At 42.5% G+C, this 12874-nt stretch overlaps 1 protein-coding gene across 9 annotated transcripts in view; it reads left to right on the top strand.

Moving 5' to 3' along the window:
* SLC37A3 (solute carrier family 37 member 3) overlaps positions 1-12554 on the top strand; it is a 49465-nt gene extending 36911 nt beyond the window's left edge. For 8 of the 9 annotated variants that reach the window (XM_059172020.1, XM_059172024.1, XM_059172018.1 and 5 more), the window contains 6 exons: positions 891-1032; positions 2839-2940; positions 3539-3586; positions 4643-4794; positions 9485-9550; positions 11167-12554. In XM_059172020.1, coding sequence (XP_059028003.1) covers positions 891-1032; positions 2839-2940; positions 3539-3586; positions 4643-4794; positions 9485-9550; positions 11167-11259 — 603 coding nt within the window. In that variant the 3' untranslated portion in view covers positions 11260-12554. Of the gene's footprint in view, positions 1-668; positions 747-890; positions 1033-2838; positions 2941-3538; positions 3587-4642; positions 4795-9484; positions 9551-11166 lie in introns of those variants that run through there. The other variant, XM_059172027.1, reaches the window with a different exon arrangement.
* Positions 12555-12874: the final 320 nt, after the last annotated feature.

The following is a 12874-nucleotide window of genomic DNA, read 5'->3' as shown; positions in this document are numbered from 1 at the left end:
GGCCCGGGACGGTCATGTTCTTTCATTTCTGACTCACCAAAGACGCTTCTTGCTTTTTCACTGGTTGTTGGCATACCAGGCTTTTGGAAATCATAATGTGAAAGTAGTTATAATGTCGGTTCTTTTCTTAGACCTTGAAACTACAGTTTTGTCCCATTGCTCTCCACTGATCATAATGTTAACGTCGCAGGAAGTAGAAGAACCAAAAAAGTGGGGCTGCTTGGAATAAAAGCTGTGACATTTACTGGCTTTCTTTGCTTATGGTTAATCATAGTTATAGGTATGAATACCTTTTATCTTTGTCTAAATAAATATGAGTGTGTGCTCTGCCTTTGAGGTTCAAAACACTGGTTTGCTTCTACCGGGGGACTGAAAGGAGAAGAAACTGGAGACAATTAAGAAATAGTCATATGGGGGCGCCTGGGTGGCTCAGTGGGTTAAGCTGCTGCCTTCGGCTCAGGTCATGATCTCAGGGTCCTGGGATCGAGTCCCACATCGGGCTCTCTGCTCAGCAGGGAGCCTGCTTCCCTCTCTCTCTCTCTCTCTCTCTCTCTCTGCCTGCCTCTCCATCTACTTGTGATTTCTGTCAAGTAAATAAATAAAATCTTTAAAAAAAAAAAAAAAAAAAAAAAAAAAAAAAGAAATAGTCATATGTATTTTTATTCCAGAGGCCTGCCGCACATGCCTTTCTGGAAGCTAGTGTGGATAAAGAGAAGAGGGAGACTAGGTAAAGTCAGGCAAATGGGAATTTATAGATGTGTGTAATTTTAAAATCACGTACTCTTCTTCCCAAACTTCTGTGTATGGTTTTGCTTTTTAATTACATTAAGAATTGTGTCGTGCTGTGCTCTTGTTTGTTCCTTATCGAAAGTCGAATGTTTTTCTTGTAGTACTCACTGGCCTATGCCTGCCTGAAGTTAGTAAATTACTCCTTCTTCTTCTGGTTGCCCTTTTATCTGAGTAACAACTTTGGATGGAAGGAGGCTGAAGCTGACAAGTTGTCCATTTGGTACGATGTTGGAGGAATTATAGGTAATGCCAGATGCATCTTTTCCTATAATGAGAGTTAGTCGCTAGTAATATTTTACTGGATTATGAAATCTGACATTATCTTAAGTTTTATTACTTAGTCCACAACCATTTTTTCCTAAACCGTCCTACCAGTAAACAGCTAAACTCTGGAAAAAAAAAAGAACCCATGGAAAAGAAGAGCCAGCCCACGGCAGCCCTGTGATTTATAGGGCTCTTTTTTTCTCAGTTCTTTGTTTATGGATCAGTTCTTTTGTGTTGGGAAGCACAGGGATGTTTCCCTCTGTGATCTCTTGAAATGTAACCCTTTCGCACACTTTCAGTGGTATCTGAGGTCTAAAGCTAATTGAATACTAGAGATCCAAGTTAAAATGTGAATGTGCTCATGTTATCTATTTCCCACCTTTCCCACCACCCATAGCCAAAGAGGGAAAATACTAGCTTAGTGTGTAGATTTTTTCAGATCACAGAGGTGGGGATAATAGTGGGGATTGATTTCTGTGAGTATTTTGCAACTGCTCTGTTGCACACAGCAGATTTTTATAGTAACTTTTTGCTGTGGCTGGAAGCATAAACAAGTACTTAAGAAACTTTAAGATAGTTGTACAGAATGAATTTTAGTGGGTGTTGCATATATGGCTATGGCAGAATCGTAACATTCTTTCTGTAATGTTTGGATTAGAATTGTGGTAAGGCTAAGCTGCCCTAAGCACATGACAGCAGGGAGTCCTCAGGTGATACACTGTTACTGGACTTGAACTTGTTTGCACTTCTTAGTTACAGAGCTAAAGGGGAGGCTGCTACCTTTAGACCTGAACTTTGTTCTGGGTCTTGCTGTCCATTGAGGATGTACCAGATGTCCCATAGCCCCTGTGGCTCTAAATGGGGCTACAGCTAAGTGTGACCTTGTTGCTTAGAGGATTCACATTACCTCTTTCTAAAGATCCTACTTGTTCATGATCATCAAGTCATAGTCACTGCATTTAGTTTTAGTAGATATTCATTGGCTGCTACTAATAATAGCCCATGAGGCATGGTCTTTAATGAGTCATCTTTTTTTTTTAAGAATTTTTTTTTTTAAGATTTTATTTATTTGACGGACAGAGATCACAAGTAGGCAGAGAGAGAGGGGGAAGCAGGCTCCCTGGATCCTGAGATCAGAGGACCCTGAGAGGCTTAACCCACTGAGCCCCTAATGAGTCATCTTTTAAAATAAAAAGCAGGGCACCTGGGTGGCTCAGTGGGTTAAAGCCTCTGCCTTCGGCTCAGGTCTTGATCTCAGGGTCCTGGGATTGAGTTCCACATTGGGCTCTCTGCTCATCAGGGAGCCTGCTTCCTCCTCTCTCTCTCTCTGCCTACTTGTGATGTCTGTCAAATAAATAAATAAAATCTTAAAAAAAAAATTCTGTCTGCTCCCACACATGCATGGGCAGTTTCTCTCTTAGAAAAGAAAAGAAAAAAGAAAATTAAAATAAAAAAGCAGAAAAATCAGGAAAAGCTTTCATAGCTGGTTTGAGAAGGGAGAACAGCAAGGAACAGTGGGGGGTTTTGATGACTTCTTCTTTTTTCCTTATTTTCCTGTCTGATTCATGGTGTCCTATCGCCGTCAGCCATCAAGGCAGTTAACGGCCGAGTAATCTTCCTTAAAGGAAGCTGTGGAGGAAGCTGTTTTCGGAGAGTCAGCCATCTTTTGGGATAGACCAGTGTCAGGATCCTGATAGCAGGGAGAGGGTACGTGGGGAACAAGCTTCAGATAATGGAGCTAAATTATAAACGATTTTGGTTGTGATACGCTCTTGGAACTTGCAGGTGGGACTTTGCAAGGTTTCATCTCTGACATATTACAGAAGAGAGCACCGGTTTTAGCTCTCAGCTTGCTTCTGGCCGTTGGGTCCCTCGTTGGATATAGCCGTGAGTATTCCCTTGCAATTATTTTTCTGATCTCTCAGGACTAAGGCATTTGCCATGAGTCAGCTGTCAACCCTGGGGAGATGCTTGGGACCAGCTACAAAGGCTGATAGGAGACCTTTGTATTGTCCTCTAAATGCCTGGTAAAAGTATCATCACGTAGTTTTATTTGTGTTGGGGAGGAAACTGGCATCTCTTCTGCTTTGTTGGTTTGTTTAAAAGCTTGCTTGGGAGTGTATATGCTTTGTTTGAGGGTAGGCTCCAGAGGGCCAGCATTAGAGCCAATAAAACAATAAAAGGGAAAGGGTTTCAAAAGAGGAAAGATGGTAATTAGTAGGTTTGGTATATGTCCCTGAAGATGCTGCTGAGATGGGAGTAGAGTTTTTCTTTAGCTTTTAGAAGTCTCATTAGCTCGAGCACCAGCAAGAGACAGACATTACAAATAAAAGTTGGAGTAGGCGGTGAAAGAGTTGTGTCCCTTTGTTGTCTCTGGGAGTGATCTGTGAGGTCACTGAGATCCAGATCTTTCTGTGCTGTTCAGTGGGGGCCTGTGTAATCTGCTTTTAAAGTCAGCATGCTGTTTCTGCGTCTTTTCTCGTAGGTTCTCCAAATGATAAGTCCATTAATGCACTTCTGATGGCAGTTACAGGTATGTGGTGTGGCTCTGTTTCACTACACTGTTCCTGCTCCTCTGTAAATAAAAAGGAAGAAAGGGAAACTGTGTGCTCCCTCGGTTTGAGTAATACTGAAACCTTCATTATAAAGGAAAGCTTCCTACTTCAGATTCAGATTGTTTCTCTGCTGTTATGTGACCTCCTCAGTCCTGTTGCTACAGAAGCAGTCCCCTTTCACAGAGATGTTCTGAAATGTTTGATTGCTGCTGCAGCTTCCCGTAGTTCTTCTGGAGGTAGTTTAGGAAGACGCCACATTGGAAACCAATCTCCCAGCTTTCAAAAAGTTTTTCCTCCTGTGTTAGAATTGGTCAGTATTTCTCCATGTGAATACCAGATGAAACAGTTGAGTGTAATTAGGGATCATGGTATATAAAGAGGATTTTTAAACTTTAGCTCCTACTCAGGATAGCGAGGGCGGCTCATGGTACGGGAGGCGCACGGGACTCATTCCTACCTTGTGGATCGAGTCACGTGGGCTGACTCGTGCCAAGGTCTTGGACAGCCTCTTGGAGAACAGTGGCTGCTAGAACCGTCTGCACTGCTTACAGAGCCTTTTCTCTTTTCTTTTTTCTTTTTTCCCAGTATGTGTGGTTGAATTTGGGTAGTCAGATACTCAGTTGATAACAACTCTAGCGTAGTAAAAGCTGGCAAGCGAGTGTAATTAGTTATTACTGAATAATGTCTGGATAATAATAATAATAACTGAATAATAGTAATAATAATAATAACAGCCTTGACAGGATTAGAAAGGCTGTATATTCACTGTATTTCCTGCACTTTTAGTTTTTATAAAAGATACCAGAGTATCATATAATTCAGGTAGGGCTTTCAGGAAAGTGGATGCTAACTAGTTTGAAGACAACATGATCTGGAAGAGGTTTCATTTGTACTTTTTTCCTCTTCCCCCTTTTGCTGTTTCTGTCCAATGTACTGATTAAACTGTTGGGATAAGAGTTGCCTTGTCCAGTGGATTTCTAGCCGTGCGATGAATAGTGTTATTTAATGAGAACCTGTTTTGTTTATGACCTCAGGATTTTTTATTGGTGGACCTTCTAACATGATTAGCTCTGCTATTTCTGCGGACCTGGGTCGCCAGGAGCTGATCCAAGGGAGCAGTGAGGCTTTGGCAACCGTCACAGGAATTGTCGATGGAACTGGAAGCATTGGAGCTGCCGTGGGCCAGGTGAGGGAACAAGAGAGGGCTTGAAATTGAGTGGTGAGTAGTCTCGTTCGGTGGAAGAATTTACACCTGCGCACCGGGCCACAGCAGGTGGCACTCTTGTGCCGCATAGTACGCTTTTCTGTCCACCTTAGGTTCCTAATCTTCTCTGGAGTCAGCTGATGGGATGTAATGTGGAAGGTCCCTTTTCATTTTTCAGTTTCTTCTTTCCACTTTTATTTCCAGATTCTTCCTGTCTGGAAATAAGCTGACACCTCATAAGACAGAGCCTCAGTCGCAGTTTGCTGTTCCCTTCTTTCCAGCCTGAACTTGGCCCTCCGAGGGGCCACGAGACAAGTGTCTCGTTATCCCCCACGTGGCATGCACACCCTACCTCCTCTCCTGTACCAGACACACGTGTACTCCCATGGATCCCACTAGAAATTACCATGGACTCGGCAGCTGCTCTCAGTCACTTTCTCTGCTTCCAGTGACTGTGCCTCAAATGCAGGTTCATAAATGTCTTGTGTCAGAATCATCTGGGTTATTTAAAGTAGGGAACACTAAGCTTACTACAGGCTTGCTGAATTAGAACCTGGAGATCTGTTTCAGCAAGACTTCCCGGTGATTCTCATGCACACTAGACTTGAATTGATTGACTAGGCTAAGACTGGCCTACAGTAAGTAGTCAGAACTACTCGAAGGCTTAAATTCAGCCTTGTCTTCCTCAGGACAGTCGTGACTCATGCCTCTCCTAGGGTATACCTTTCCAGGACATTGAGGGCTGATTTTGCAAAAATAAGCGTCAGAGAATCATCTGCATTAGATAAAATAGATGAAACTTTGAAAGTTAATGAGATGTTTAATGGGCAAAGAAAATACAGGCAAGACTTCAGGGGTTGCCCAGTGGTCAAAGACATAGGAAGTCAGCAGTGCCATTAGGCAAGGGGAGGTGTTAGTCAGTGAGATCAGAGGTGTTAAAGGGGCCAGAGAAGGAGAATGGGAGGAAAAAGTCTCTTAGTTTTGACACTCAGGTCATTACTGGCCTTGAATATTTCTGTTTTGCTTGCTCTGTGGGGATAGAGCAGCAACGTCTGATTGCTGGTGGTTAATAAGAGAGCCAGTATTGAGAAAAATAAGCCATCTAATGCTCATCACTACCCAGCCATATGTTACATAGTTCTTTGTTACTATGTTCCATGGTGGCCCCAGTACGTGGGGGGGAGGGGGTATATGGCACACAGTAGAAGTGTCCACATCTGTTGAATGACTATAGAATGAATGATTGATAGGATGAATGATGAATGTGTGCTTAGTGTACTTGATTATGAGACTGAAGGGAGAAAAAAAAAAACCTAGCAAAAGTAGGAGAAATGTGCTTACTTTATTGTGTGCTGGAGTAGGAACCAAAATTCCAGTTCAGAGGTCTTTATATAAAGGTAAGGGGTGATTGTACTGGATATCCTTTTCTGATATTTTTGTATTTTTGGTTATCCTTTCTCCCTGATGTTTTCTTCATTAATCAAACAAGTGGGTTGTATAATGAGAATTTCAAGGAGTTGGTTTTTTTTTTTTTTTTTTTTTTTTTAAAGATTTTTATTTCTTTAAGAGAGAGAGAGCACGAGAAGAGGGGAGGGTCCGAGGGAGAAGCAGACTCCTTGCTGAGCAGCGAGCGTGATGCGGGACTCAATCCTGGGACTAGGGGATCCTGACCTGAGCTAAAGGCAGTTGCTTAACCAACTGAGCCACCCAGGCACTCCTCTTGGAGTTTATTTATATTAAAAATGTCTCACCTGCCAGTATTTGGATCCCTAACTATGAACTTGTGTCAGCATTAGGCTCACTTTGGTGGTTGGGAATATAAGATCTGGAGTAAATCATTGTTAGTTAGGCTTTATTCATTCCTCCTCCATATTGATTTTTGAGTAATTTCCCATTGCGTGGAGCATGAGATTCCAGACTCTATGACTTAATATTAGAAACTTGATGAGCTTTGTCCCAGCTCTCCTAATTTACCCTGAACAGCTTTTTTCCCAACTTCCCTTAACTTCACAAGAATGAGTTGGTCTCTTGGTTTCCATAAAGGTTGGTGCCTACTTCTACCAGAGGGCTTGTCACGGTGGATCACGTTTACTGGTTTATCCGTGCCAGCCTCTGCATGTCCTTGAGAACAGGAACTGTTTACTTCATTTTTGTGACCCCAGTGGCTTCATGTATTTTTAACTCATAGGGGCTCAGTAAGATAAAATCATGGCATCTGTCCAAGAAAACATGACAAAAAATGTCCACATAAACACCTGAACACATGTGTGTTCGTAGCTGGGTTACTCCTCACATCTAAGAAGCAGGAAACCCAATGTCCATTGACTGAGGAATGGAGAAGCGGCATGTGCGTATTCGTATGGTGGACTAGTATTTGGCAGTTGAAGACGGCATCTGGCCCTTAAGAGTGGAAATGGAGAGATGTTACATAGATGCATTTGAAAAATAGTAGGCTCGGTGAAAGAAGCCAGTTACCAAAGACCATGTACTTGAATGATTTCATTCATATGAGCTATCTGAAATGGGCCCATCTATAGGGAAAGAAATTAGATTAGTGGTTGCCTGGGGTCAGGTGGTTCTGCAGAGTGACTGTTGATGGGCACAGCATGTTTTGGGGGGGCTGGTGATAGACATGGCCTAAAATTAGATTTTGGTAATAGTTGCACAGTTCTGTAAATAAACTAAAAACCATTGAGTTGTATACTTTAAATGGGTGATATGTCAATGAAGATGTTTAAAAGAAAGATAAAGTGGCAGGAAGACTTGGGAGCGCTGCTATTAGCCCTTCAACAGGCAACTAGACCTCTGCTTTTTTGTTTTCCATTGTGTAATCTATGCTACATCACTCACTCGTTTTGCTTTTGGTTTTTCCCGCTTATAAATTTCACTGGTCGTGTGCGATGGAAGAACAATGGGTAAAACTCAACATCTGTGGTCAGTCAATTTTTATTTTCTTAAGATTTTATTAGTTGCTTGACGGAGAGAGAGCACAGCAGGGGGAGCGGCAGGCAGAGAGAGAGGGAGAAGCAGGCTCCCCTCTGAGCAGAGAGCCCAACACAGGGCTCAGTCCCAGGACCCTGGGATTATGACCTCAGCCTAAGGCAGACGGTTAACCAACTGAGCCACCCAGGCACCCTGGTCAGTTGATTTTTGACAAGAGTGCCAAGACCATTCAGTGGGGAAAGCATGGTTTCTTTACCAAATGGTGCTGGGGAAGTTGGATACACACCCGCAGGTTGAAGATGGGGAGCCCTTGCCTTACAGCGGAGACAAAAACTGACACAAAACAGATCAGTACCTAACCTTAAGAACGAAAACTATAAAACCTCTTAGAAGAAATTGTAGGGACAAATCTTCATGACACGTATGTATAACTGGGCAATTAAGCACCTGTAAAGATTCTCAGCATCCTTAGTTTTTAGGGAAATGCGAATCAAAACCTCAGTGAGGAAAACAAAACAAAACAACACCTCAGTGAGATACCACCGCACACCTGTTAGGATGGCTGTCATTTTAAGAACAACGACAGAAGAGAACAAGTAGTTCTGAGGATGTGGAGGAACTGGATCTCTTATGTTGCTGGCGGGAATGTAAAATGATGCAGCTGCTGTGCAGAATGCCTCGGTGGGTGCCTCGCAGAGTTAACCATGGAATTACTGTGTGACCCAGCAGTTCCACTCCTCGGAATTAAAGAACTGAAAACAGGACTCAGACCTGTGTGTACCAGTGTTCATGGCAGCGTTATTCATAATACCCACACGGTGGAAACAAACCAAACGTTCATCAGCTGATGACAGGACAGACGAAAGGGGGCATGTCCACAGCGTGGACTATTATCCAGCCATAAAAAGGGACGCTCTTCCAACATGTGCCACAGCCTTGGAGACAGTACGCTGAGATGAGCCAGACTCGGCAGGACAAACACTGTGGGACTCCGCTGAACATGAAATCTCTAGAACAGGCAAATTCTCAGAGGTTACCAGGGAAGAGGGGCTCGTGGGGAGTTATTGCTTAATAGGTGCAGACTTGGTGTTTAGGGTAATGAAAAATTTGGGGAATAGTTAGTGGGGATGGTGGTATAATGCCGGGAACGTACGTAACGCCTCGGAATTGTACACTTCAAAATGGTTAAAATGGCCACTTTTATCGTATACATTTTATCATAATAGAAAAAGAAAACGGGCCAAATGCTATTAGATTCTTTTCAGTGATTGGAATAAAGTAAAAGAATTTGTTGTAGAACGTTAAAGCCATATAGAAATCCTCTGAGTCTAAATAACACCACTGAAAAATGGGCAACATGGTTAAAAGACAAACTATTTTCAAAAGCATCAATTAAAGTACCTCTCATTGGGAGAAAGAACAATTAAACAGAAGTGGTTTGAGGATGTTCATCTTCCTCTTATTGGCAAAGTGAACAAAAATATTACAAAAATTGTAGTCATGTCGTCTCTTCTGCTGTGTTTGTGCTGGACTCTGCCGGCTTACAAGTGAAGGCCAGGTGTCTTTAAGTAGGAACATGCACGGGAAAGCTTTGCGAACCGGAAACCATTCTACACATCCTAACTCCCTTCGCATTTTCTGGAAGAGCCGTGTTTAACCTACCCTTTCAGCTACTTCGTTTGATTAATTTACAAAGGATTATATTGTAATTTCTTTTTCTCCCTTGTAGTATTTAGTGTCTTTGATCCAGGACAACCTGGGATGGATGTGGGTGTTCTACTTTTTCATTCTCATGGTAAGTGAGTGTGTGCCTTTTTTAACTTGTGGGTTTTTTTTACAAGTTTAGTTCAAAGCATTTACTCTGATCGCTTCTTAAATGAGCACAATTGCCAATTGCTGTTGGTGAGCCTTTTGTGAAGAGTAACATTGCATGAGTCTGAATGACAAATTCTTTTTTCAGGGTGGGAACAGGTCTTCTCATTTGCCCTTGACCTGAGCCTAATAAATATTGTCGTTTATACTTCTAGAAAAAGTGCTGAGAGATTTACTGAAAGTATTAATCGGTGTACTCTCCTGGGGTACTCTCTATCTCCTAGATTTAGTTTGGGAATTCTGAAGGAAATTACAGGATACACCAAGCAACATGGGGCTCAAAAAAAAAAAAGCATTACTATAATTAACACTGTGGTATGTAGGTTCTAAAATGAAGAGACTCTCTTGAGAAAATATTTGTCATACCTTAAACGTTCTTGGCTGGGATTGTGTACTTTCTGGGAAATAGCCAATTCAGAACAATGCCGTATACTTTTAAAATGTTGCTCTCTGTTAAGTGAGTATGTGACCTGCCCTCCTGCTTTATTGGTGAGGTAGTGCTAGAGACAGGTCTCCCTGAGAGGGTTCGGCGATCGCTTCATCCACGAGCGGATGTGTTTGTATCCCAGCCCTAAATCTAGTGCATCCTAATTGGAGACAGCCTCAAGGGGCCCCCACGTCCAGCCACAGTCATCTAGCCTTGTCCAAGGAGCCCAGGGGTAGTTCAGCTCCCTAGTTCCCTGGAGCTGCCTTAAGGCTATGTACTCTGCTGTCACAGAGGATGCTGCTTCTGCCTAACTGCCTTCCCCCTTCCAAAGACTGGGCCATATGTCTCTGTGTTCTACTTCTGACATCTGTGCTAAAGAGGGAAATGTCTCCTGATGAACCTGCTGTGTGATCATACAAGAAATCGTACTAGAAAGAAAACTGGATCTCTTATGAGAAGCACTGTTCTTAAAGTGAGCTCCAGGGGCGCCTGGCTGACTCAGTCTGCACAGCGTGCAACTCTTGATCCTGGGGTCAGGATTTTGAGCCCCACACTGGGTGCAGAGGTTACTTAAATAATAAAAAATAGAAAATAAAGTGAGCTCCAGTACCAATTTTTTGTTCTGCCTGTGGCACATTATTTGATTTTCTGTGCCTTAGTTCTTCTCCTCGAGAGTATGTAACATAAAGTTTTTTTTTTGTTGTTGTTGTTGTTTTTTAAAGATTTTTTATTTATTTGTTAGAGAGAGAGAGAGCGAGCACAGGCAGACAGAGTGGCAGGCTAGAGGCAGAGGGAGAAGCAGGCTCCCTGCCAAGCAAGGAGCCCAATGTGGGACTCGATCCCAGGACACTGGGATCATGACCTGAGCCGAAGGCAGCTGCTTAACCAACTGAGCCACCCAGGCGTCCCAAGAGAGTATGTAACATAAAGTTTTAAAAAAATGTATTAACCTCGATTTTCAAAATTTTTTTCTAATTCATTGGAAAAGATTAAGTTATCTTTGTATGGAGTCAAAATTAATGCAATTGTCCACATTTATTACTACGTTCATGGTGCTCTAACAGGGTTAATTAAATTGCCACTGCATATTTAATGCTTTTTTCTCTTCACAGACAAGTTGTACAATTTTATTTATCTCGCCATTAATAGTGAGGGAAATCTGCTATCTCATGCAAAGACGACAAGCTCATGTACTGAGTGAATGAGTGTTGCCCACAGAAGAGAAGAACAATGGGAGACACATCAGGACTATTATTTCTTTTAATTCACCCTATTGGGGCTTGTCTTAGGAGCTCCAGCAAAACCTCAGATTGTCCAGCCTTTTTCAGCAGTGTCGGCCACTTGAGCTGCTGACCGGTGGGGAAGGCTGGGCTGTTTTTCTGCACTACATGAGTTACTGTGGGTGATTTTCATTGTTGCTTCGCAAACGTACTAAGTGGCCTGTGAAGCTGCCAGCCTTTTTATTTGTCCTGTTGAGATTATCCTTGTAACCTGAATTACTGTCTTGGACTTGGACCCTAATTCTCCAGCCTGGAAAGTTCAGTGGCCACGAGACAGTTGCACATGGTTTGCATCAATGATGGGCTCCACGAGTAGGGGAGGATTGCTGGATTCTGCTTTGATAATGAGTCCGCGGAGAGCGGTTCAGCTTTGAAGCCTCCAGTCCTGGTAGAGTACGCAAGCTGCATCAAGCACAAGCCTGCCTTGGACAAAGAACCCCTTTGTTAACAGTGGTGGGAAAATCACACTACGTGGTGACGAGCTCAGTCACTCTGTATCTGCTCCAGAAGCAGAAATACCTTCAAATTATTGTCAGCTTGTTTTCTTCTGTCTTCATTCACAAGTCACTTTGACTCCTGGCAGTACTCAGTCTTCCTTTCAAGGACCATAAGGTACATCATCTGTTGTCACGAACATTCCAAGGTGTAGCTCACAGCCGAAGTCCTCAACCCCAGATGTGCTCTCTGGGAATGTTAGGATCCACTAAGACGCTAATAGGCTTTGGCCTGTTTTCAGAGAATTGAGCTTTCTCACTACTGGGTTCCTTGAGTTACCTCAGCAGAAGACTAGAATTAGAGACAAAGGAAAGACCCTTATGTCCTAGTAAGCATTAAGTATGTGACCTTGAATCACATCAACGGGTTACTAGGGCTTGGGGACTAGGTATCTATTCCTTAGAAGTTTGTAGCGTGTATGTCTTCAAGGCTGTGAATTCTATACTAATTATCAATATTTTTAGGTCATTCTGTATATGTATTTTAAATTATGGACACGAACTAGGGGGAAAATGTGCAATTTTGAGGGCTGCCTAATTGGTGTTGGGTTAGGGCATATTTTTCAACTTCTTGCTTTATACTCTAAAATGTGGTGTGTGAATTTATGAACTTGGTAATGTTATTTAATCAAGGAGATTCCCAATCAGTTAATGCCTCATTACTGACATAAAAGGGAAAATACAGAACACAGGAAGGGAAAATAAACTGACTTTTATAGTAAATAACCTGTCCATCTGATTATTTAAATACATATTCTGACTTTCTCATTGTAGGGTATGATTCATGCCTTCTAATTTCCTGCGGTTGGCCATTTACTGACCCTGTGGTACTGCCACATAGTACAGCTAGTTTCTTCCTGATGGCCCCATCTCTGTTCTGTCTGTGAACACCATCCATCCCTTCCTCTTTGTGTGAGAGTGTGCTCAGTTTGGATGACTTGCCTGGTTGTAATTTAAGAATTGCCTATAGATGAATGCTTGAATGCTATTTTTTATTATTTAACCTCCCTCTGACATTTGGTTGACAGTTTCCTTTCTGCCCACAT

This window comes from Mustela lutreola, chromosome 4, assembly GCF_030435805.1.
Source record: "Mustela lutreola isolate mMusLut2 chromosome 4, mMusLut2.pri, whole genome shotgun sequence".
NCBI lineage: Eukaryota > Metazoa > Chordata > Mammalia > Carnivora > Mustelidae > Mustela > Mustela lutreola.
Note: the sequence above shows the minus strand (reverse complement) of the source record. Positions and strands in the feature narration are given on the sequence as shown.